The sequence below is a fragment of the Agelaius phoeniceus genome, chromosome Z, assembly GCF_051311805.1.
Source record: "Agelaius phoeniceus isolate bAgePho1 chromosome Z, bAgePho1.hap1, whole genome shotgun sequence".
In the NCBI taxonomy this organism is placed as follows: domain Eukaryota; kingdom Metazoa; phylum Chordata; class Aves; order Passeriformes; family Icteridae; genus Agelaius; species Agelaius phoeniceus.
In genome coordinates this window covers 55786581-55811726 of record NC_135303.1, presented here as the reverse complement: position 1 = coordinate 55811726, position 25146 = coordinate 55786581, and the positions used below count along the sequence as shown (strand labels likewise).

At 37.9% G+C, this 25146-nt stretch overlaps 1 protein-coding gene across 1 annotated transcript in view; it reads right to left on the bottom strand.

Moving 5' to 3' along the window:
• Nucleotides 1–1003: 1003 nt before the first annotated feature.
• The window catches only part of FANCC (FA complementation group C), a 78375-nt gene continuing 54232 nt past the window's right edge, over nt 1004–25146 (bottom strand). The window contains exons 9-15 of the mRNA XM_077171500.1: nt 19748–19800; nt 17055–17154; nt 13542–13614; nt 12658–12739; nt 9171–9342; nt 6151–6351; nt 1004–4330 (exon numbers count right to left, since the gene is read on the bottom strand). Of these exons, the coding sequence (XP_077027615.1) occupies nt 4187–4330; nt 6151–6351; nt 9171–9342; nt 12658–12739; nt 13542–13614; nt 17055–17154; nt 19748–19800 (825 nt within the window). The 3' untranslated portion in view covers nt 1004–4186. The remainder of the gene's footprint in view (nt 4331–6150; nt 6352–9170; nt 9343–12657; nt 12740–13541; nt 13615–17054; nt 17155–19747; nt 19801–25146) is intronic.

Here is a 25146-nt window from a genome sequence, read left to right as displayed (position 1 = left end):
CTGACATAGTACAGAAGAGTTATGAAAGAGGCTTTTAAAGCAGTAAGAGATATATAGTTAAATATATAGTGAATATAGTTAAAGTTAATAATAGTTAGTTAAATATACAGACCTATTAAAGACACCACTGCTGGATTTTTTTCTGCTATTTGTTGATATGCAGGTTAATGGAATGTCATGTATGGAACTGTTGCTTCCTAATTCTGTCAGTATTGAATATAAAAATCACAGCTAAATTTCTACAGCTGAGTTTCAAACATGTTGGGTTTTATCTTTTTTGTCACTCCCTCCCTTCACACACGTGCAAGAATATAGAATGCAAACTAAAGCACCACTCTTGCCTATGGACTACATCACCACAACTCAGCTAGAGCCAGCTGACATTTCAAATTTTTGTTTCAGTGGCTGACAGCAGTCCAATGCTTATCCCTAGCTGGCTCCTGGCAGCTCAGACAACAGGGAGCACACTCAAGCCATCAGAAGGATCTTGTGAGGTTTATTCCTTCCCAGCAGCCAGACAGCTGGTTAAAGGAAGATGGCCAGTGCAAGCAAGGGAAACACCTCCGTGGCATTCACTAGTGAACAGACCACCTAACAACAAATTCCCAGAATAAGCTTCTCTCTACTAGGGCAGCAAATGGAATATCTACCATGAACATATTTTTTAAATCCAGGCAAACATTTTAGAAAAATTTCTATCACAAGTAAGGAAAACTTGCCAGAGAAGTGGATTTAAGCAGCCCCCATCTGAGCACTGCAATGAATGAAGTGCTAGAGGGATGCCTCCAGCACCAGAGCATTCAGCTACAGTGGCCTGACTACTGGTGTTGCCCAACATAACATGCTGGTTGCTTAGGAAAGCCATTGCAGACTATCAGGAAAGCATAAAAAATTCAAACACATGTGCTCTGTGTGCTCGTGGAGGACTCCTGTAACATTCCAGGTTTTGACTTTTCAAACTTGGGTCTAGTAGAAAACTGTGTTTTAATGAGTATGACATTACTCATTCACACAGAACATTAGGTACTTTATTCTGACATTAGATAACACAGCAATGAAGCGGTGTAAATCTGATTTAACAGTATTTTGTTTAGCAACTTCAAGTAATTTGTGCTAGATATTTTATCCTATATTTCTATAATGCTAATGCTTCAGAATTTTTTTAATTATATCCCTGCCAAGCCACACATATATCACAGTTTTCAGCTCACTGAAACAAATATTAACTCACTGTGTCTATTAACATCTCTTGACACTTACAATGCTGAGAGTACAGAAACTTAATCACAAATTCTAGCAGTAACACAATAAATGTTACTGTTGGTCAGCTAAATTGCAGTATCTGACAACACATGATAAAATAAAATACACTCTGCTTTGTATAGGCACTGTACTGAGATCTTGATTAAATAAAAGCCACAGAAATGACCTCTTTTTCTGCCTGAAGAAAATCCACAGGAACTAACCAGCACCATGCTGCAAAGCTTGCAGAATCCAAAAAGCTCTAACTTAGCAGTCTTAGACTGGAAAGGAGCATAATCAACAAAGAAGTTAAATTTACTGTCTGTATTCTTATTCAAAAAACACCTTGAAGCAGAGCAGTTTTGAGAAGTTCTCTATGTACTGAACACAACCAGGGTGTGTGCTGCAGATAGAACGCAAGGGAACAATCTTCTTCAAGTCTGACTTCAGGACTTGTTGGCTGGTTCAGCAAAGAAGTACAGCCTTGAAGGCCCCAAAGAACCTTTCCAGAAAGCAGCAATTACAGAGGAAAATATGCACATTGGATGGATAATGCAGAAGCCACCATATGAGAAATCTTCCATTACTCAGATTTACCAAACTGCTCTGTAGCTTTCCACTGGCAAACTAACAAAAGTTAGCTTCAGCATCCCACAAAATCACAGCTTATATCAAAGTCAGATCATAATTCAAGCATAGTGAAAGAGTAAGGAAAAAGAAACACCAACAATTTATAATCACTACGCTAAAAAGAGCTAAAAGAATGCCAGTACAGATGTATATTTTTTAAGTTACAGACAGTATCAATTAGCTTTCTTCCTTAGAGCATCCTGAAACTAGCAAACCCTCCTTAGTATTTAAATCATTCAGTTTTTCTTTGGAAGCCAAACACAAGAAAACAAGAATATATCAATTCACTACTAATTCTGGGCTTTTACTGCCTTCATTGTGCACTTCCTTCCTGTTTAATTCTATTTATCCTTATTTATCAGCATAAAGATTTTGTTAAATGAAGTTAGAAGAATTTTCATGCATTTTGTCAATGGATAAATAAAAACACTGACAAAGAAAAGATACTTAAAAATACCTGTCCAAAAACTGCCATACGCATCTAAATATTATACCCACAACATTCACCTAATTAATCTGCAAGAATTAGATATTGCAGTTCTTTGCTTATCTTTCTTCTACATAGTTAAAATTACATATAGGCACAATATGTAGAAAACACAACCAAAGAGCCTCACATCCAACAACCAGATTAGACATTAAACCAAAAAAACCCCAAAAAACCACACAAACAAAAAAAATCTTTCTTCCTTTTAGTTAAAATTTTAGATTATTTATCATTCTAAACAGAGCATTCCACATCTGTTTCCACTAGATGAATACCTCTGGGTTTGTGACCAAAAAACAATTTAGTTTAATCCCATGCTTTTCAGTTATGGTATTCAGGAAACAGAAAACTGGGTTGCTTGATTTTACTTTTTAGATATATGTGCCTTATTAACAACAGAAAAATTGCTACTTATTTCTTTCTGAATTTTCATTTAAAAATATTTTTGATCAAAAAAGAGAAATAAACCTTTATTTGCAGACATATATTATGTATTTGCTATTCTTTCACCAGCAAACTGACTGAGAGGGCATGTAACTTCCATAATATGACTCACTGGGAACAAAATTGTAAGAAATCAGTTAACAGCATAACAGAAAATATCTTTCCACTTCTTACAGCCAAAGGACACTAAGTACATTGTTTTTCTTTCCTCTTGCTCAAAAACAAATGCTACATTCAAAAAGCTTTATTAATTCAAGATACATGCCTTGGATTTTATAAGCAAGACTAGAATTCCAAGTAGCATCTTTGAGTAGCATAGCACAGGCATTGGCATTACAGAAAAGTAATACAGGGGAACAAATTACTGAGGAAAGCTAGGATGCTCTGTCACTACTATTCTCCATGGTCATTTTTCTAGTTAAGCTAGAGACGGGTTCACAAAACTTCTAGGGATAAATACCTTCCTAAGAATAAAAAACATAAGCCATTGCTACCTATCCTTGCTACTTGCAGGACTCAAAAAACCTAAACAAAGAAGTAAGCAAATTACTGCTGGACACAAAAATGAAGGCAATGAGTTGCAACCTTTATAGGAAATCTGTCCCTTTGAACTGGAAGATGTCCCTGTGTCTCTGCTTTGCTTGCCCTCTTTTGTCTGAATAAAAGCCCCATATTTCTTAAATGAATAAATAATAGCATCAGTCATGGCACACTGTTAAGTGGGCTGTACTGCAAGCCATTTTATGCCTGCAGTATCTCTTGACAAAGACCAGCTATTGGTCTAAGTACTTAGTACTTAGAGGAGAACACTGCCCGGTGAAAGCTGCAGTATTGAAAACCCCCACATTTAGCAAATCTGGGAAGAGTTTCATTTTGGAAACATTTTCAAAAAGAAGGAAAGAGTTCAGGAAATATCACTCACTGATTTCCTGAGAACACTATGAATCACTTCAGATCATCGTTAGTTTCAGAAAAGCAGAAGCACAGAACAAAACATTTTAGTAACAACTTACCAATCAAGCAATAGGATATTACTTACTTAAAAAAGCCCACATGAGTAATTTGGGAGAAAAACTGATCCTCAGCCAGATAAACAACAAGGAGATGAGCAAACTACTTTAAATGATGTAGGTCTTTTGTTACAGAAGGTACTCAGAACAAAATTTTCATGCATCTTTAATATTTACTACTATGCTTCAAAAGATAAACAATTCCAAACAACAGATTATTTTTCAGTATAGATGAGGGAATATAAATTAGCAGCTATAGCTTGTATAGGTATCTTTCTGCCCGTGGTAATCTGCAGCACTAGATGCTAATGGAAGTCTGACACCTGGATAAAGACCTGATTTGTTGGTTTGATAAACAGATCACATTGAAATTCTAAACTTTCAATGTAAATTTTTGAAGAAGTTCATTCATCAGTTTCACAGTCCTTTGGTTTTCTTCTCCACTACGGTTAAATCTGTAAGCAGTACGGATAAGAAGGTTATAAACTTCTTTGCTTGTATCAGTTATCTCAGTAATCTGAAAGAAAACACAAAAAGTTAAATTTGGCAATTATGTTCCTCAATACTAAGAATTCTTCAAAATACTTGAAAGAAAACCAGATTTTTTCCTCACCACTGAATATCTGAGAAACATTTTCTGCCCAAGGTATCTCTTTCCATACATCCCAGTGGAGCCAAGCAAGATTGAGATTTCTGTTGTTGTCTCAAATTTAAGTGAAACAAATCAAGAGGCCAGAAAGTTTTTAAAGGAAACACAAATGGATAGTATCACCATTTGTAAGTCATTGCCATAGAAAAGAACTAAAAGCACATGAAGGTTCTGCATGTATTTAGGGAGGCAATTCAATTCTGTAAAGCTTTCAAAAGTAAAAATAAATACTTCCCCCAAAAGATGACAAAAAACAGGAGAAGACTCTAAGTTGCAATTTTTGCAGATTGGAAGGGACTTGACTCCTCATTATCTGTGTTAAACCTGAAGTTTACTGTGCTAAAAAGAACCACAACCATGCATCCCAAATCAGTTCCACACCATTCTGCCTTTCATATATTGTCTTTAGTCCCTTTCAAATCATATGGAGAGCCTAGCTACACATTAGTGATTATAAAGATACAGTCAAAATTAATCAGATGGATAAACAAACTGGCCTACAACAGTTCATGACCCCTCTGCACTGGGAAATACTCAGTTTTGAAAGTTAGTTATATGGCTATCTATAAAGAAGCAGAAGATTGTCTTTGGTCCTCCTGGAGGGATTTAAAGTAGCAGGCTAGTACATTAGAGCATCACAGCTCAACAGCTGCACTTTCTTCATGAAGAGAAACTAGAAATAGCAGTCCGTAAAAATATATACAACCCTCCAAACTTTATCATTACATTCTTGTGCTGAGAAAAAAATCGATCATTTGTGAACTTGCACCCTAGGATGTGAGAAATACCTTAGCCCTTCTTAAAGAGAAAGTGTTACGTCTATTTAGTCAGCCAGCTGTATCAGAATGGCCTTACACATGCCATATACCCTATACAGGTCTGTACATAAGGCCACACAGCTGCTGAATGGAAAAACTTTTGGAAGTATTAAAACTACACACTGGCCCTAGACCTGCTTGCATAGGGGGGGCATGCACTTCTTACAAGAATATGGTTTGATAGTAAGGAATGGGTTTCTAATCCTACACTGAGATTGCACTGTTTATCTTAATTAACACAAATATATTTTATAGTTTGCACAAATATACCTGAAGGCTGTCATCACCAAAAGAAAGATACTGTGGCAAGCTTCCAGCCTTTTATTCCTCTTCATCTCTTTTTACACCTTAAAAGACACTGTCTTAGCTCTTAATTTTCTCCTTCCCTCTCAATTACCACACTGTTTTCTTCACTGGCTTTGCCAACCAGGCTTCTGCCACATCAATGCCAAGACCTAGTAACCAGCTGTTCCACCCAATGGAATACAGCAAGAAGAGAGTTCCATCATGTCTGCAGTAGCTGGATAATTCAGGGAGTGATTTTTTTTGGGAAAATCAAATGTTTGCACATGCTATCTATACCATTGTAAATGAACTGTAGGTGTCTCTTTAACTGCAAGCCACTACTTCAGCTGTTTCTGCATCTGTACATTGATATCAGTAACCCTGTCAGTGAGAAGTGAATGGAAAATATTTTAACTGAATTTTAGCTGAAATGGATATGTAGCAGATTAGATATGGCTGTTGTAGCCACAGTCTCCTTTAATTCTCTATTATGTGTTTTCTTTATTAAGAGGTAGAAATTTAAATCAAAAATAGTAAAATAAGTATGTATTGAAGTTAACCTGAAAAAAAGGAAGAAACACTTACATGGTAAATACATTCCTGGGCAATCTTATGTCCACCAGAGGAAAAGAGCAAGAAGTTGGTCAGAAGATGTGTTGTGAGTTGCTGGTTACAACACTGCTCCACACCTGTTACCCTGTGTACAGCAGCCTCCAGGTCTTTGAGAGAAAGGTCTCTGCAGCTGAACAGTGTCATTAGATGGTTGTAGAGTGCTTGGGCTTCTACCTGTAGGAAATAATTTCAAAGGGTGCAGGATCAGAGAGGAGTAAAGCTGAAATCTACGGTATTTTACTTTGGATTTATTCACTAAAAGAAAACTGAATCTTTGGAGAAACAACTCAAACATAAAAAAAGTTTGAATTTAAACAGCAGGAAAACCAGGAAAGGAAGGGCTGTAACACATTTCTTTTATACTGATTCACACACACAAAGGTGGAAAAAATGGACTTCTTTTTCTTTGGTCTTACAAATGAAGCAGACAGGGCATCAAGCCAGGATTTTACCTTTTTTAATAATATAAGGAAATGGAGAAAATCCCTCAGAAGAACATGGTCTGATTTTCACATTGTGGGAAAAAGAACAAAGGCTCCTCAAGGGCTCATTTCAGTATAGCTGCTGCAAATCAATTAAATCCCCATGCAGTCTGACCTCAGCTGATAAAATGTTCTGGTAAGAATGTGCAATTTAACTTCTTCCTGTGTTGTTCACAACTTATGTTTTTATGTTGTGAGCTAGACAATAAAACCTAACTTTTACTCGTGGTAGGAAACAGAAGAGTTTGGCACCTCTAGAAAAAGGACTATGAGCAACTACTGAAAAAAAATCCTAACAATAATTCTGTTCACTGAATTAAAAATTAACTGAAAAAAACTTGTAGATGGAATGCAAATGAGTATCAGCTGGAACAACAGAAAAATACACCACTACAGACCTAAAGAAAAAGAACACCTGATTCTCAAGGATATTCACTGGGACAATTTTTTTCAGACATTTGTCTGACATTGACCTACCCTTTCAACAATTTCACATAATATAGCCTGAAAAAGCTGCTATTCTTGCATTAAGTCCACAACTACATGTGAGGCACAAATGATACTAGGATCTACAGAAAGGTAACTGGAATTCCTCATGACTCTTTATTCCTCTGTGCATCATATGAGCCAGAGACTGCAGATGGAGAGTAGCTGGTCCTGCTCCAAGAGCTCATGTACCCTAGAAATCTCATTCTTAGGGCCAAACTCCAAGTTTTGCTTCCTCAGTGTTTCAGGCCCTAAAGATATGAAAGGAGTGCAACAAAGGAATAAATATTGAGAAGCAGAATTTTTAGTCCTGTACATATGAGTGAACTTTAGTGAACAGCAAAAATAGCCTTTTTCTTCTTTAAATAATTTAAGCACTTTGTATTACACTCTGGCTAATATAAAGGTGTCACCTAAAGTACAGAGCAGGAAGACAAAATCCTAAGTCATAAGTGCAAACCTTTCCACACAAAAATAATGCTGAATGAAAAGTACACCATACTGACATCTACCAGAAGTTCCCACGGCATGCTAATCCTCAACTAGTGAAAGGTGCTGGGTTTGAGGTGGAAACCACTTCATTTGAAAAAGCTGAGACCTAATCTGCCAAAGAACAAATTAAAAAAAAAACAACCCAAACACCTAACTAAAGGCAGAAGTTTTGCATAAAGTGTGGGAATCCTCCTGAAGAAGCCTGACCTGCGCAAAAAAAAAACAAAAAAGAAAAAAAAAAAAGAGAAGTCTCAGTTCAAATACCTAAGAAAAGAATGATAATGAACCAAAATGTCAGACCTCTGGAAAAAGATGAGTCACTGCGTGGGTTGTCAGCAGAAAAGCTTTTTTGTTTCTAAAGTCTGTCTTATGTTATGATTGAATAACAAAATGGAATGAGGGACACACAGGGAGATGATTTCATATATGGAACAAAGTGATTTCATTCTGCGGAGTTAGAACAATACATTGATCTGCAGCTATAGTGCACTAGCTTCAATCACTCCTGTTTATCGCTCATATATTGCCTACTTTCCCAAAACTACGTTCTAAAAACAACCCTGATTTCTTTACTTCACCCTAACTCTTACATAACTCAGTCAACCCTTCCCTTGCCTTCCCAGCCAAACCATCCCATCCCTTGCTCCTAGACTATGAGAAGTGTAAGTGAAAAAAAAAATTGTAGGTGATTGGGATGCGATCTTTCATTTGTAGTGCCGTCTGAAAAGCAGGAGGGGAAGGAAATAAAATATTGCATAATTCACTGTTGTACGTGGAGCGTTAGATGTAAATTTAACGCATGATTTTTACTACTGTGGTGTACTGAGCTGCATTTTTAAATCCATCAGAATCCATTTTAATTTAAGGTAAACTAGACAAGTTGCAGCCTTTTGAACTGGGCCTTTGTAGATCCAATTTCTTGGGCTAGTTCAGATTTGCACAATAAGTTTAAATTAAAGACTTTCAAGTATCTGCTTGCATACACAGATGCACAGCACTCTTCATGCAGTACAGTGTGTAAGGTTAAAGCACTGCTTCTTCTGTTACCAGCCCAGCATATGGTATTATGATGTATTTGTTACTGTATCACATGCCAAAAACTGGAGAGAAATCAGAGTAGCTGGGGAAGGCTAGGATTCAAGACTGTTTGATTAAGTATCTTCACGGTTTCAACTGCTGTGATTTCTCTTGTTTCCTTCTCAGAAGATGTCATAACACAGGCATGCTGAATTCTGTCACATTGATTTTAAAAATGCTATCACTATGGTAGTTTTATTTAGGACTAAAAACACCCTGGTTATCCAAAAGAAAGCCAAGAGGGTGCTAATCTATATCACATACTTAAAAATGAGGAAAAAGCTTTTCTAAATGCCAAAAATAAGAAAAAACCCAACTTTCAAGTAGTCCACTGTGACACAATTCCCAGAGACTTTGTAAAGTCAATACCTTTCATTTTTCTGATGTGCACTATTTGTTTTACAGCAATAAGATATAATCAGACTATTGACTGCATATTGCCACTACATTACCCACCATTGTTTGAGTCCTTTGTTGATTTTCATTCTTAGGACAGTAGTAAAATGCCAGCAGCCACAGCACAGGATCTGGTTCTACAGCAGCCTTCAGTAATTGCTCTGCTGCAATATCCAGCCAGTCTCCAAAACAAGCAACCAAAAACCAGATTTCAAAGAGGTCAGTGAGAGAACTGGAAAACAACGCAGATAAAATTAGGTATCTCTCATTATTTAACGTTTATAATTGCCTTAAATTAACTAGAAAGGATGCTGACAGTTAATTAAAAAAATATTTAAACTACTCTTTAACAGAGAATATCTTCCCTGCTAATCATACACCCATGTACTACTTATTTAGTCTATTATCTGAAATCACAATCAAATGAGACACACCTAGTGTTACTACAGGTTACTTTGACAGTACAACAGACTATCCTTAACAGCAGCTTCTAATAAACTGTGACAAAATATTATGTATGAAAAGATATGCTTCAGCTGCAGGATTTCCAAAACTTTAAAATCGTATTACACTCTTAACATACTGCTCCCTTTCACTTTCTCTCTGCTGCTTTCTAGGGTTATTTTCTGCTTTTTGGTAATTCATGAAGTGCATCCTTTTTGGTAATTAACAAGGAATTACATTTAGATGGACTAAATAGAAAGTTTTAAAGTATATTTTCAAGTATATCTCCTGACTTTTAAAATTCATGTTTTCTTAAATGAAAATTTTGAAGGTGTTTACAGAAGGATTATTGCTGTAAGAAAGGACCACCATTCATATCCATACTTTCTCATGTGCATTCACATAAAGTCGGAGAAGACTAAAGAAAAGAGATGCAAAGTAATGGCAGGTGTCTCAAAACCAAAAAGTTAAACTAAGCATGGAAGGACAAACAGAAGGACAGCTAGATTAAGAACTAGGAACAATTATTTCTAATAAATTTGGAAAAACTTGAAAGAATTAGATGGTTTTCTTATGTTTTATTCCTGGGGACTCCAAAAGCTGCTGCGCCACCTTTGCAAGGAGACTACAAGAAGATCTTAGAAATTCCAGGAATTGATGTTACCCTTATCTTGAACACTTTCTACCATTATGGAGCCTGTTTTGGATTAATGTACCCTGTGCTTCCATCCCTACTGCTGTTTCTGCCTGCTCTGTAGTGGCACCTATGCTCCACTGTCATTGCCAAAAGTGCCCCTTCACTATTTTTGGGATTTTTCCCCACAAAATGTCCATAAGTTCATCAACTGATCAATTGATTTCTAGTTTAAAATGTCATGTAACATTCACTGCTCACTGAGAGCACTACATATAATAATAAATCTCAGCACAGAAGCAATCTGTTGATTAGAAGGACACAGAAAGCACTTTCCTGTAAGACTCACATTTGATATAAAATAAACCCCCTGAAAACCAACCTATATAAGTAGAGAGCACTGAGAACCAACAGGATATACTGTCTAACAGAATTTTTTTCTCCTCTGTAAGTCTTATTAAGTCGAAAGACTACAGAATCAGGAATAAAGCAGTAAAAGAAAACTGAATATGGTTTCTTCATGGATATTAGTATTTATAACATGTTAGATCCATTTTCTTTCCAACTGGGAGGGGTTTGGTAGAAAACATAATTGTTGTAGGAGTTCTAAAGGAAGTAGGAGTGTATTCTGGCAAGTACAATACTGTTCAAACTAGTGTACTGTTCAAAATAAAGGGGGGAAAAGATTATATATAAACCGAGAAAGGGCTGGGACACAAAAGGAGAACAGACATGGTTATACTACTGTAATGCGTTATGATTGATGGTATTTGTTTTATTTATTTGCTCTAAGCTCAAGTTAACATGTTTCTTTAAAAAATCAGGGTCAGCTATGGGTCACAGTCCAAGGACAGAAAGGTTTGACACACTTCAGGGAGGAACAGGTGAGCACTGAACTGCAGCTCGCACAGAAAGTGAGAAGCCACCACCAGACAGCCTGGCCTCAGAGGGAGCAACAAAAAGCTTTTTTCTGCCACTCAGCAACAGAAAAAAAGGCCCCTGTGAGTTAACTGAAACCAAGCATGGTTGCAAGTAGCTTTGTTCCAGTACCCAGGGGGAAATCTGGACAGCAGCCAGGCAGAAGGGGACCTGGGGGTACTGATTAAAGGCAGACTGAACACTAGCCAGCAGTGAGCCCAGGTGGCCAAGAAGGCCAATGGATCCTGGCCTGTACCACCAACAGGACCAAGGCAGTGACTGTCCCCCTGTACTGGGCACTGGTGAGGCCACACCTTGGGTGCTGTTCTTCCCTGAATTTAGGTAGGACAGTGAGATGCTGGAGCAAGTCCAGAGAAGGGAAAGCAAGCTGGTAAAGGGTGAATCAAACCCTATGAGGAGCAGCTGAGGGGGCTGTTTAGTGTGGAGGAGGCTCAGGGGAGACCTTACTGCTCTCCACAATGACCAGAAAGGAGGGTACAGCCAGGTGGGGGTCGGTCTCTTCTCAGAGGCACCAGTGACAGGACAAGATGATAGTCTCAAGCTGCACCAGGGAAGGTTTACATTGGACATTAGGAAGAAGTTTTTCAGAGAAAGAGTAATCAGACATCAGAATGGGCTGCCCCGGGAGGTGATGGAGTCACTGCCCCTGGATGTTTAAAAAAGACTGAATGTGGCACTTGGTGTTGACAATGTGGAATTATTAGGTCATAGGTTGGACTTGATGATCTCAAAGGTTTTTTTCCAGCCTAGGTGATTCTGCGATTTTATGATCTTGTTTTGCAAGTCTGGCTGGCCTTGGTGTTCTATGTTTATTTTTATATATTTCAAGTTTAAAATCAAAATTAATTTGGTTTTTTTTGAATTTAAAAGCTGTTCAACATTCTTTGGACAGCTAACTCTCAGAGCAGACCTAAGCAAATTTGTATCCAAGCGCTATACAAGTCAGGTCTCATCACACTCCTTATAAGAAAGAATTAAAAGGCAGCAGCAGATAGAGATGTATGCTTTTTCATTATTTTCATATAGTCCCAGAACATCCCCTAGCAAAGCATAATTCATGTAGACAAACAAACAAACCCCCAAGGGCAGCAGGTCAGAAACATGGAGTGACAGCCCAAAGATTAACACAACAAAAATGATACTACAATCTGGCAGTCATATTTATGAAAATAAGGAAGTTTACAGTTTGGGCATTTGTACAAGCCTGCAGAAAGCCAAGCTCCTTCACAAAACAGGGTTAAAAGTTTTGAGGGAGAAATGGGAGAACAGACAAGTAAGCATTTCCATTATGCAGCTAGATGCTTTTTTGGAAGGAATGACAAGATTTTGTTTCCTCGGAGGCTTATTGGCCAGGTAGATGCTAAAAAGCTCAGGTTCAGAAAGTAATCCAAGTCCTATTCTTAAAAATAAAGCCCGACTTAGAGAATAATAAGAAACTGATGAAATACAGCCACTAAAGATTTCAAATGACATGACCTTTCACAAATTAACATGCAAAAGACAAAAGTTTGAAGATCTTATACTGCTTACCTAACATTTGTATCTTCTACTATTGCTTTGAGCATATCTGAAATGTGTTTCACATGTTGAGACCAATATGTAGTTGGGAGTTCTGAGGATGAAGGATGAAAACAAAACACTTAAAATCATAGCCTGTCCACTAGAATGTAACACTGAAGCATAAAGGTAGCTACAAATTTCTCCAAATTGATTAAGTTATAATGAAGTATTTAAAATTTCATTTCAAAATTTCCCAATTTTAAGCAATATCTGTTACTGTATTTCATACAACAATTCATTGATAAAGCCATGGAAGGAAGTACAGCTAGGAATATTGAAATGAGGTTTATGTTCCTTTGCTACTGCAATATTAATATATAATCAGTGCAGTAGTATTTTTAGAGACTCTTGCACAGAGCTTTAATTATTGTCCATAAAAAAATCGTAGCAAATTGAACAGTGGTTTCTTGATATGTATGAATAGGAAACCTGAAAAAAAGTTGGGTTTGCAACCTAAAATATCAGAATTCAAGCCTCAGAAAGAAACAGAAAGCCTGTTTCCTGTGAAATACATGTGAATTTTTCCATAATGACAATTACTGATATTATAACATAACAATATTGCAGTATTTTTACAATCTCTTAACATGGCAATCATTCCTACATAATTATTCTTTCTTTGTTATTCACTTCTGATTTAGTTCTCTTTAAAGTTACATCAGTAGTATTGTTACATAAGAACCAGATGTTCCTGAAGAAAAATATATTAAAAGAATATGATGAAAATTGCTAAATCAAACACACCCTAGAAAGGAAATACCAAAAAGTTACCTCTATCCCTTTTAAAGTTATTTTAAGACATATACAGATCATGCAGACTCATAATGCTGCAAAGACTTTATGAAAAAACTTACCAAAAGGATGTCTGACTAAACTTCTAACAAGAGGCTGGTGATGGTATGGGAAGTAGGCCTTCAGTGGAAATTTCTACTAAGACACAAAATCATTATTTTAAGAGGTTTCTGGTCAGTTTTCAAAACAAACCCACAGTGAATAATCTCATCTAAGGCAGTAATTAACAATACAGACTGAAGCAAGAAAACAGAAAATTAACTCTTTAGTTAATTTTAGGATTTGGCATTAAAAGGGGGATATTTAGGAAATGCTTGCTTATAAAAAGTAATTATTTATAGATTTTAAAAGTATATGCATGAAAAGAGATTCAGAGCATGAAGAAAATTACGTTACTAGTCTTATCTTTTTCCCTGTAATCACGTAAGTTTTCATTCCTAATATGCAGAGCTTAAAAGAGACACTAGTTTAATTTCATTTTCCAGTATAAACAGATTCACAGATTATATTAAACTAAGAAGTAATAACATCTACAGAATCTGAGGGTGTTGTGTAGATTATTGCCATCTGTTCAAAAATGGAAACCTAAACTTCTTAGGACCTGATCCAGCAGCAGGTAGGGCAGTCACAGATAACAGACTTGCCCTGTTTATCTGAGAATGTGTGACTTGCATGCTGTGAACACTGCTTGTGTAACTGAGACTAGCAGTATTAGCACACCTCTAATCTGTCTGTGCAGCAAACACGTACTACAGGCAGGTCTAACATGGAGCATGTAGGTGCAAGTGCAACACCAATTCCCCTGAGACAGACAGAAAGCCAGCCAGGCCTATGTGGTGATCACTGGCACAAAATCTAGCTGGAGTCCAGGGCACAGCAGGGTCAGCACTGGGCCCAGTCTTATTTAACATTTTCATTAATGAACTGGATGAAGGGGCAGCAAGTTCCCTTGGCAAGTTTGGTGATGACACTAAACTGGGAGGAGTGGTTGATACATTTAAGGGTTGTGCTGCCATCCAGAGGGACCTTGACAGGCTGGAGAAATGGGTTGACAGAAGCCAAATAAATGCCAACAAGGAGAAAGTATAAAGTCCTGCACTTGGGCAGGAATAACTCCAGGTACATGCTGGCGGATACCCAGCTGGAAAGCAGTACGCAGAGAAGGACCTGGGGACCCAGTGGACACCAAGGTGAGTGTGAGTCAGCAGTGTGCCCTGCAACAGAGCAGAGTGACATCTCGAGCTGCCTTAGGCAAAGGATTGCCAGCAGGTCCAGGGAGGGGCTCCTTCCCCTCCCCTCAGCACTGTAAGCAGCCATTCCAGCAGCCTAACCTGAAGTACTATGCCCAGTTAATGCTCAATTAAATAAAGGACCACAAGGATCATTAAAGGACCAGAGAACTTCTATGAGGAAAGACTGAGAGGGCCTGAAGAGAAGGCTCAAGGGGGATCTTGGTATATGAACACCTAAAAGGAGGGTGCAAAATAACGGAACAAAGGTTTTGGTAGTGGTGCACAGCAACAGGATCAGAGGTAATGGCACAAACTCAAGCATAGGTTATTCTGTCTGTGTATCAGAAAACACTTCTGTAATTTATCTTTTCACTTTGTTTCCACTGTGAGGTGGCTAAGCACTACCACAGTTTGCCCAAAAAGTTGTAGAGTCCCACCTGGACATAGGCCTGGACAATTGGTTCTAAGTAGCTATGATTTGGAGCTCAGGAGTTGGACAAGATGATGTCCAGAGGTCTCTTCCAATTGTCAAGCAATCTATGATTCTCTCATTTACATCTTTGAATCTCCATACCATTAATCTTTCTGACAGCTGCCACACTGCAACAGAGATTCACTCTCCTATCACACAAACCTGTGAACTGCCAGACACAAGCCAGTTCTTCTGCAAATTTTATGGATGTATGTTTGCCTAGAGTTTTTCCAGTTAACTGTCTCTGAATTCTGAAGGTCTCAGTGACCAGGTAGAACCCACTTCATATTGTCAATAATGTTTTTACCATTCTTCTGCTAAATGCTACAGGAGCACTTTATGTCCTGTCAAGGGCAATCAGATAACACAAAGACAGATACCTTATGAATATATGTAATGATGGTATGACCAAAGGGGAAAGAAGAGATCTGACTGACTTAAAGTTTAGGAAGCAATCTGTACCTGCCTTTTTGCAAGTTAACTAAAATTAAAATTACATTTGATTCATAAACTGTGAGACAAGGGACTTTTAATTCTATCATTGAAGATAACAGCTTAATTAGAACTCCATTACTTAAACAGTATACAAGCTAAATAAAGTAAACTCAATATTTAAAACCACTTTAGAAAAATGGGCTGCAGTCCATGTTAGCTGCTAGCTAGCATGCCAGCAGGCAAAGGACTTTCACCTTCAAGAAAACATATCACCTGCACAGCAGGATTAGCTCTTGGGTGTCTGATGGGTGTGGAACCTTTACTTTCTTTCTCACCCACTGATCCCCACCTGGGGCTACACAGTGTGTTGTTGCCATGCAGTCAGGGTGGCACAAGATTATCATGCACAGCATTAATGTATTAAGCAAGACAGATGCCTGAAACAGGAAGACAGATTCAATCACACTGCTAATTAAAAGCCAGTATGCCACAAGTTTCAAGAAATCCCAGTATTCTCTTAATTATCATTGGCCTCAAAAAGATGCAAAAACTCAAAGGAACAGAAAATTTTCTTAAGTTTAAAGTGTAAGGTTTTAAATGACAAGTTCTTCCTAAACTTGCATCATACGAATTTGATTTCAAAAAACAAACAAGATGAACAAGATGGTCAGGATGTGACCATGTGATTTGGGAATCTGAAGTCAAGTTTGCAACCTGTAAGTAAAGTAAGATTTTTCATATCTGTATTTTGAAATTTTAAGGTAAGAAACTGATCTTGCTCTTGTTTTAATTAGCACAAAACTATTTCTATTTAATTCAGTTGAGTAAGACCATTACAAAAACCTGTGCAGAAGAAGAAAGACTAAGCTGTAAAATTTGAAAATTTAGACTAAAGAAAATTTTAGAGAGACCACTGTTGAGGGTCAGGAACTGAAACCAGTATGTATTCTGTGTCCCAATATGTATTACCCTGTGTCTTTTACCTTCTGAACAGACAAATATGACTATTCAATATCCTTCTTATAAATATTTAGGGGACTAGAAATGGGATTGTTATTTCTGTTTCATTTATAGTCAAAGACCCTGCTTCTGCAAAAGAAAAATGCTTCTAGCATTTTTCCTCCTTTTTATCAAAGACAAATGTTCATGTTCACTCTACAGGCAGAACCCTCAGCATCAGGGGAACTGAGCCAGGGAAAAGCACTTTAGGCTGATGAAGGTTAAGTTAGGTAAACTGCTCTTACGTGCTAGTTTCATGCTATAATTTTATGCGCAGGTGAAGATGTTTGAACTGAACTTTGGCATATCTATGCAGCTACAGAGGGATGCTATTATTTATATTCAGTCACCTCACTTAAGAGTAGAATTGGGTTTTTTTTCTTGTGAAATTTTGCATTTTGTCACTGGAGAAAAATAAGAAAGAGATCTTGACTAACCTGTTTGTTTTCATTCTGATAAGCCTGAAGGAAGAGCTGTGTAAACACCTGTATAATTGTCATAACTTCTGGGGTTCCATCAGTTTCCATCAGTGCATTCCTATGCATTGAAAAGTTAGATATGACACATCAGATAATTAGTCTGCCCATCACACCACTGTTAACTGAATGAAAGAAAAAGGTAGGTATATTCTTTGTATGCTGTAGATTCAAACTGTGTCTGAGCTCATTACACCACTAACAGAAATACTAACTTTGCAGGCTTTTTAGATTTTATTTTTAGTTAAAAAAAAAACAAACAAAAAACAAACCTTACACACAACTCCTACAAATAAATTAGACTTAGTAAATATATACAATATATACAATATACATGCAGACACATAATTTATCCTACCTAAATAAGTATACAATTAAAAAGACTAGCACAACTTTATTAGCCAAATTTGGCATCTGATCAGTTTATTGTGTTCAGAGCAACTACTCCCATGATTGAGTTAAGCATACTTTATAGTGTTTTGTGGCATCCCATAGGCCACTCTAGAGGTTTACAAAGGTGAGTGCTTCAATTTGCCTTCCTTGAGCAAATGGAGCAAGTAGAGAAAAGCACATAGCAGCAATTCTCATTCTCTTATTTGAAAGACATATAGTAGAAAGGAGAAAAAATGTTCAAAGTAAGTTGCCAGTGAGATACGAGTATTAGAGAATTGTTTCATTCCTCCTAAAATATATGAAGAGTTAACACATTACTGTAACATAGAAATGTCACAAAACTACAGGCAAATAGGCAAAAGGCACTGGTAAAAAAAATAAGAAATAGTACATGGAAACTCAAGACAATCTAGGTGTATGGGCTTCTGTATAGCCACACAAGGCAAGAAAACATATCAAGAAAACACTGGGAAATAAAAGCAGTAAGTAATATCACTGTGATAAATCATATAGAACAATTAATCTCAATATGCATGCAAATAGCAGGAAAAGTTATTACAGAAAGAGACACAATGCTTAGATCCATACTTCTAACAGAACACTAACCCCAAATATAAAAGAAATTTTGTGCCAGCTATAGAAATCTAACACAGTTTCCAAGCAAGAAAGTACATTTTCTTTATCAGCAGTTCTCTAAAATCTCACGTGTGATTACAACTTGTGTAGTAACTTAACATCTGCACACCACTTGATAATAGTTGGAAGGACATGGAGAAATAGAACAAAAATAAACAGAAGGCTGCATAAACCAATTGGTCTGCAAAAACCAGCTAACATATACAGTTTCATGTAAGTATCAAGAGAAGGTGAGGCATAGTATTCTTAAAATACATCAACGTTTTAATACCAACAATGTAGAGGGACAAGCACACTAAGCAGAAACAATTCAAAGTAAAGAAAGGGAGCAGAAATGCAGGCTTAGAAACAGGAAAACATCATTTTTAAGACAATTTGAAACATTGATAGAAGTGCAAAGTTTTACCAGGAAATACTGTGTTGGACAAAGCCCTGCATTAGCTGAGAAACATAATTTTATCCATTTCTATGTCTACCAAAAGGGAAGGATGCAAAAGAGTAGTGAAGTCATGTGGTTTTTTAAAAAAATATTCCATATGCCATGACCTTAAATAAGCTAGGATGCTTGGACAAATTTTGTCTCCCTGTACCATCACACTATACAGTCTCCAGCCTAAGACATCAACACACATCTACTGAAGTCACATCAATTTTTAAATGCATCTTGCTTTGGGAAAGTGATTAATCTCAACTCTTCAGAAAGTGCTCTCTGTGTGCAGACACACAGAGACCACAGCAACAAAGGACTGCCAGAGCAGTGACTCCCAAGTGGCTCCACTCTCACAATACAGTGGTCTACAGTGCCTACAGCCAAGCCTCTTCTGTTAGTGCTGGCACAAACCTGAATGTGCACACAGACACACAAATGCCCCCACACACATGCACCTGGGAGCCCTCTTTTCCTAAGAAAGGAAAGACTCGATGAGCAAAGGATGTCAGTCACTAAATACATAATTGCTGTATTGGTATTGTCAATACTGATAACCCTGGCAGTGGATCTACTTAAAGACTTGATTAAGTCAAGTGAAAAGAAGAGAAAAGCCACTGCAAACTGTGTATAAAGGATTTGAAGGCCCTGCATGGTAACCAATATATTGGTTGCTTCAAAATAATTTTAATGTATTCAAAACTAAATTCACTATTAATAGGTGGATCAATAGCTGAAGGCCATTAAGAGCATATCTAACACAAATCCTGAAAAGTATATAAGCAAAATGTAAAGGAGGCTACACTAGTAAGAGCAAAAGGTTTTGCTAAATGCTACCTTCATGAAATGGCCAAGCCATTTCAGCATTTAAAATTTTCACCTCAAAACTGTATTTCAACCACAAATCTCTACTGAAGTACAAAATAAACTACAAATTTTAAAGGCTAAAATACACTGTAGTCAACTGGACCAATGATTATTATGATGTAACTTTTACTTAAAGTTGATAAGATTTTTAACATTTTTCATTATTTTCAGTGTACTACACAGAAAGGGACTTTAGAGCCTACAGGTAAAGAAAAAGATACCCTGAAATTATAGTATGTTGCAGATTATAGTGCTGCTTCTGCTCTTGAAGAAAACCTCAGTGTTTGAATGGGTCATTTGAAGCCCCTCCCACAGTAATTTCAAAACTTACTTGAAAATTTCATTTACAATTCTGAAAATAGCAGGATGGCTTGCTGCTTGTGGCTGTTGATAATCAAATGAAAGAAAATTAGGTATTAATAAGGAACAACTCACACAACTGTCATTGCATAATTTACAGCTTAACTCATTGATGCTATTTACACAGCAATTATTAAACTGTAACTCTAAGATCAACTCTCACAAAGCCCTCAGATTTTCTCAAGATTAGAATTCTTAGGATTCTCTGTAGCAAGACCAAGCAGGCTCAACAGCTGACAAATGCAAACACCTGGGATCCCAAACTGTTTATGAAAACATCACTACAAATACTGAAGTTGGCAGACAGAAGGAACAGGTCGTTGCATGCAATTGCTAGAGGCTAGACACAGGGAGTAGATTTTCAACAAGCTCTTCTTTCCTCTCTGCAGAAAATCCTCTCAGGATGTGCTTTGAGATTCTTGCTACATCTTCAAAATTAAATTCCACAAATTAAATTGATTTTATCACCTTTGTCTTTAATAGTTTTGCATGCATTTTCATCCCAGATATTTTCTCACAGTATAATCTTCTTTTGTGAACTTCAGTGTTGCTAGTATAAGCTAATTGTCTTAGTGCATCAAAAACAATTTTTTAACTAGTGAAGCCTTTTACCATGCTACCACACAAAAGACTGTTTTGAGAAAGTTGTTATATTAAACACGCACCAGTAAACAAACTGCTTTCTAATTCCATATTCTCAGGCTTTTATGCAACACCTAGAAAAAACCCCACTTATACATTTCCCAAAGTACTAAGTTAAAGTCTAAGTTGAAAAGCAAATCCTCACTTAGTGTCTCTGATGCTAGTGCCTGAAGATTTAGTAAGAATATAGTTCTTGAACAGCCTAGAGTAAAGCATGTTTAATAAAATGCATTATATAAACTTTAGGAAGCATGGTATTTATAAAATTTCATTTATCAATACAGCTTAAAGTGCATAATGCACTACTGAAAACTTGTATGCGCTCATTTCAAGCTAAAAAGTACCAAGTAGAAAATTAAGATAACACTGAAATAGTAAATATAAATTATGTTTATAAAAATAAGCGATAATAATTACTATAACAACACTAATAACGATTAAAATAATATCTTTTTAATGGTACACAGGGAGAACAAGGACTTTGCTTGGTACGATCCGTACATGATAACATTAGAAAACAAACAACCCTTACTAAGGACTGTTTATCAGAGCTGCTCCTCCCCGCAGCTGCGGCTCCGTGCTGGGCAGAGGAGGCGGCAGCTCTGCCCCATCTCTGCGCTATGGAACGGGCGCCACCTCCTGCTCCAGAGAGGAGCAGCGCCCCAAATCCCGCCGGAGCAGCCACGGAACCCCCGGCACCAGGCTGCCAGGAGGCACGGGCCGCTCCTTGCCTGGGGGGCTGGCTCTGTGCTCGTGTTCTGTCTGTTTCTGTCTTGGTTTGTGGGAAGACTGGGCTGTATCTCCAGAGCTGCCTGCTAGATCCAACCATCCTGAGGTGCTGGAGAGCAGTGGAAAGTGAGAGTGTGTTTTCAGTCCAATTGATTCCATAATTCCTCCCCTCCTACCCACCTTTGCACGCACACTTCTCTGATGAGGAACTCACACACTGTTGCTTAGGACAGGCTGGATACAAACCAGAAAGGGTCCACCAGAGGATCAGCTGACAGATCAGCTGACAGAATGTGCTGTATACAACAATGAAAAACTCTGCACGTCTTCCCGGCAGACAGCAGCAATTTAACCGTATCCACTATAAGAAATCATTGTTACTAGCCCCTAGGGTTTTATCTACACTACTGAAATCAATATGATTGATATTTCATCACTGGTAGTCAAAAGGGAAAAACAAAAAAACAAAACCCAAGCCCAAACCCCACTGTTAGCAAATTTCACAAGATTTTGATCAATGGACTGTATGGAATTAATTTGCAAGCATTCAAGAACAAGCATGCTGTGATAATGCAAAATTCTGCCCCACAATTTGAATATACCCTTTGTGTAACAGGTCAAGAACAGGCAGCACAATTCTGCTGCTGCTAAGAGCAGTTCTGGAATTTGGGAGGGATTATCATTTTCAGGAGGGATTTTAATAAAATTTTCTTCTTGTTGACATTATCTCCTTATATTTTCAAAATAAAAAGGCATTTTACATTTCAATAATCTTGTATGCAACTATTCAATGCTTTTCACAGAAATCAAACCTATGTATTGTTCAATCACTTCTAAATCATGCACAATACAGACAGCACAATACACACTAAACAAAAATATTCAAACACAGAATTGGACCTGCATGTGTGGTATTATGATAGAAAAAATGTACTTTCAACATAACATTTTCCAGACACTAGTCTTGAAGAACTTTACTACTTATGTATCTGTATTATTAGAAAGCAGAATCTGAAACAACTTACTTATAACACAAAGCCAGAAAGTGAGTAAAAAAACAAGAATAATATATTTGCATCTACAGTAAGCAAGTAAATGGGGAAAAAAAAAGAGACCGAATAATCTGCTTTTTATTCATATCACAGAATCCTCTGTAACAACCACAAGAATAAACGTGGGGAACTAAACATGACCAAGGTCATACAGATTTGAGGTGGTAACTCTCAATTTTCAGACTCACATGCAATTAATTGGACATGACACTTCTAGAAGTTAAGCACATCTAACTTCAGGAAACTACTGCAGTGCTGTATTTCAAATGTTGTCTGCACCTTCCAATTGTATATTTGTATTTCTGAATTTTATTTTATATTTGCCAGTTTAAAATAGGAAATGTTACTTTTTTCTTATAGGAAATGCCAAATGTGTTTTTATTTTGAGGAATACATTTATTTTTAAAGCACACGTATATTTTTACAGAAGTTTTAAAAGTGCCTGAATCTATCAACATTAAGAGTAATTTTCTCTATCCTTCCTCATTTCTTCCCCATTAATGCCTCTTTCATTGGTTCTGTACATTGGAGAGTATTTTTACTGTAGAGCTCAGGGACAGTGGGGATAAGGCTGAGTGCCTGTGGGTGACAGTCAGAGGGATGGCCCACAAGGCAGAGATCCTACTGGGAGTCTGTCACAGACCACTCAGCCAGGATGAAGTGAAATATTCTATCAGTAGATGTTTCATGATCACTGCCCCTTGTGGGAGACTTTAACTTGCCAAATGTCTGCTGGAAGCTCAGCAGTGGAGAGGAGACAGTCTAGAAGGTTCCTGCAGTGTGTGGAAGGTAAATTCCAGACACAGCTTATGAGGGAGCCTAGCAGGGCATGCCCTGCCAGACCTGCTGCTCACAAACAGAGAAGGGCTGTGGGACGTGTGGTGGTCAGAGACCATCTTGGGCACACCGACCATGGTATGACAGAGTTTCTCTGTTCTTGGTGAAGTAAGGAAGGGATCAACAGAACCTCTACCTTGGACTTCCAGAGGGCAGACTTTGGCCTGTTCAGGACACTGGTTCAGAGAGTCCCTCAGGAAACTGTTCTTAAAAACAAAGGGGTCCAGGAAGGCTGGATATCCTTTAAGAAGAAAATTTTAAAGGCACAGGAGCAGGCCATCTCCATGTGACAAGAGATGAGATGGCATGGGAACTCAGAGAAAAAAGGAGAGCTTATGACCTTTGGAGGAAAGGGCAGGCAACTCAGGATGTCATTAGGCCATACAGAGAGAAAACTAGAAAGACAAAACCTCAACTAGAACTCAATCTGGCCACTGCTGCGAAAAGACTATAGAAAGTGTTTTTACAAATACTTAACTACAAAAGGAGAGTCAAGAAAAATCTCCATCCTTTACTGAACACAGAAGGGAAGAGAATCCCCTGTTCAGTATGAGGAAAAGGCTGGGTACTTAATGCTTTCCTTACCACAGTCTTTAATAGAAAGCTCCATTATCCTCAGGCCCCTCTGAGCAGGTAGATAGGGATGGGGAGCAGAACAGAGCCCCTGCAATCCAGGAGGAAGTTATGAGTGACCTGCTCTGCCACACAATCACAAGTCTGTGGATTCAGATGGGATCCACCCAAGGGTACTGAAGAAGCTGGCAGAAGTGCTCATTAAGCTGCTCTCCATCATTTATCATTAGTCCTGGCTAAGGTCTCAGATGTCTGAAGGTTGGCCAGTGTGACACCCATCTACAAGAATTGTGGAAGGGAGGACCCAGGGAACTACAGGCCTGTGAGCCTGACCTTGGTGCCAGGAAAGGTTATGGATCAGGTTCCCCTTGTGCACCATCACACTGTACATACAGGACAATCAGGAGATCAGGCCCAGCCAACAGGGATTTGGGACAGGCTGCCTGACCAACCTAAATGCCTTTTATGACCAGATGACCTGCCTATTGGGTGAGAGAAAATTTGCGGATATTGTCTACCTAGACTTTAGCAAAGCACCTCATTGCAAGGGCACTGAGGGGCTGCAGCAAGTGCAGAGAAGGGCACTGGAGCTGGTGAAGGGTCTGGAACACCCTGTGAAGAGCAGCTGAGGGAGCTGGGGGTGTTTAGCCTGGAGAAAAGGAGGCTCAGGGCAGACCTTATCACTCTCTGCAACTGCCTGAGAGGAGGGTGCAGCCAGGTGAGGGTTGGCCTCTTTCCCAGGCAACCAGTGACAGGACAAGAGGACAGAATGTCAACCTCTGTGTAGATCAGTAATAATTTTGTCAGTTAAACATTAGAACAGGCTGCCCAGGGAGGTGTTGGAGTCACCATCCCTGGAAATGTTCTAAAAACAACTGGGTGTAGCACTTAAGAGTCGTGATTTAGTTGACATGGTGGTTTTCTCAAAGATTGGACTCAATGATCTTGGAGGTCTTTTTCAACCCCAACAATTCTACCATTCTACACTAACAAGGTGGAAAATAAAATGCAGCAAGAACAGATGGCTTATAAAGAAGAAGAAGACAACAAATTTTAAGCCCTCTCAACCTATTGCACTTTTCTTGCAACATACTTTTGAAACAAATAAAACTACTTTGGAAAGCTATCTCAGAATCAAACAGAAACTAAATGACACCAATTCAATCACATCTCTTTTTATATACATGGGTTTTAAAAATCTGTGTATACACATATCTATCCATTCCTGGTAAAACATAAAATACTAGTATGTGTATTTACTGCACGTTTAGACATACAAATCCTAAAGTTACTTCAGAAAGGAAGACATCCACTAACCCACTCAATTTCAAAGAAGCTAAGAGACCATCTGTGATGGTCAGTTCACTTGTTTTTATTACTTCTGAGTAACTACAGAATTTCCAATATTAATTTCAGTTTAGCCACAAACATAATAGCATGCCATATAAACATAAGTTAGTGGACCATCACACAACAATTACTCTTGGAATTAAAATATGTCAGTAGTACATATCAAGTTTATTTCATCAGAGAAGTA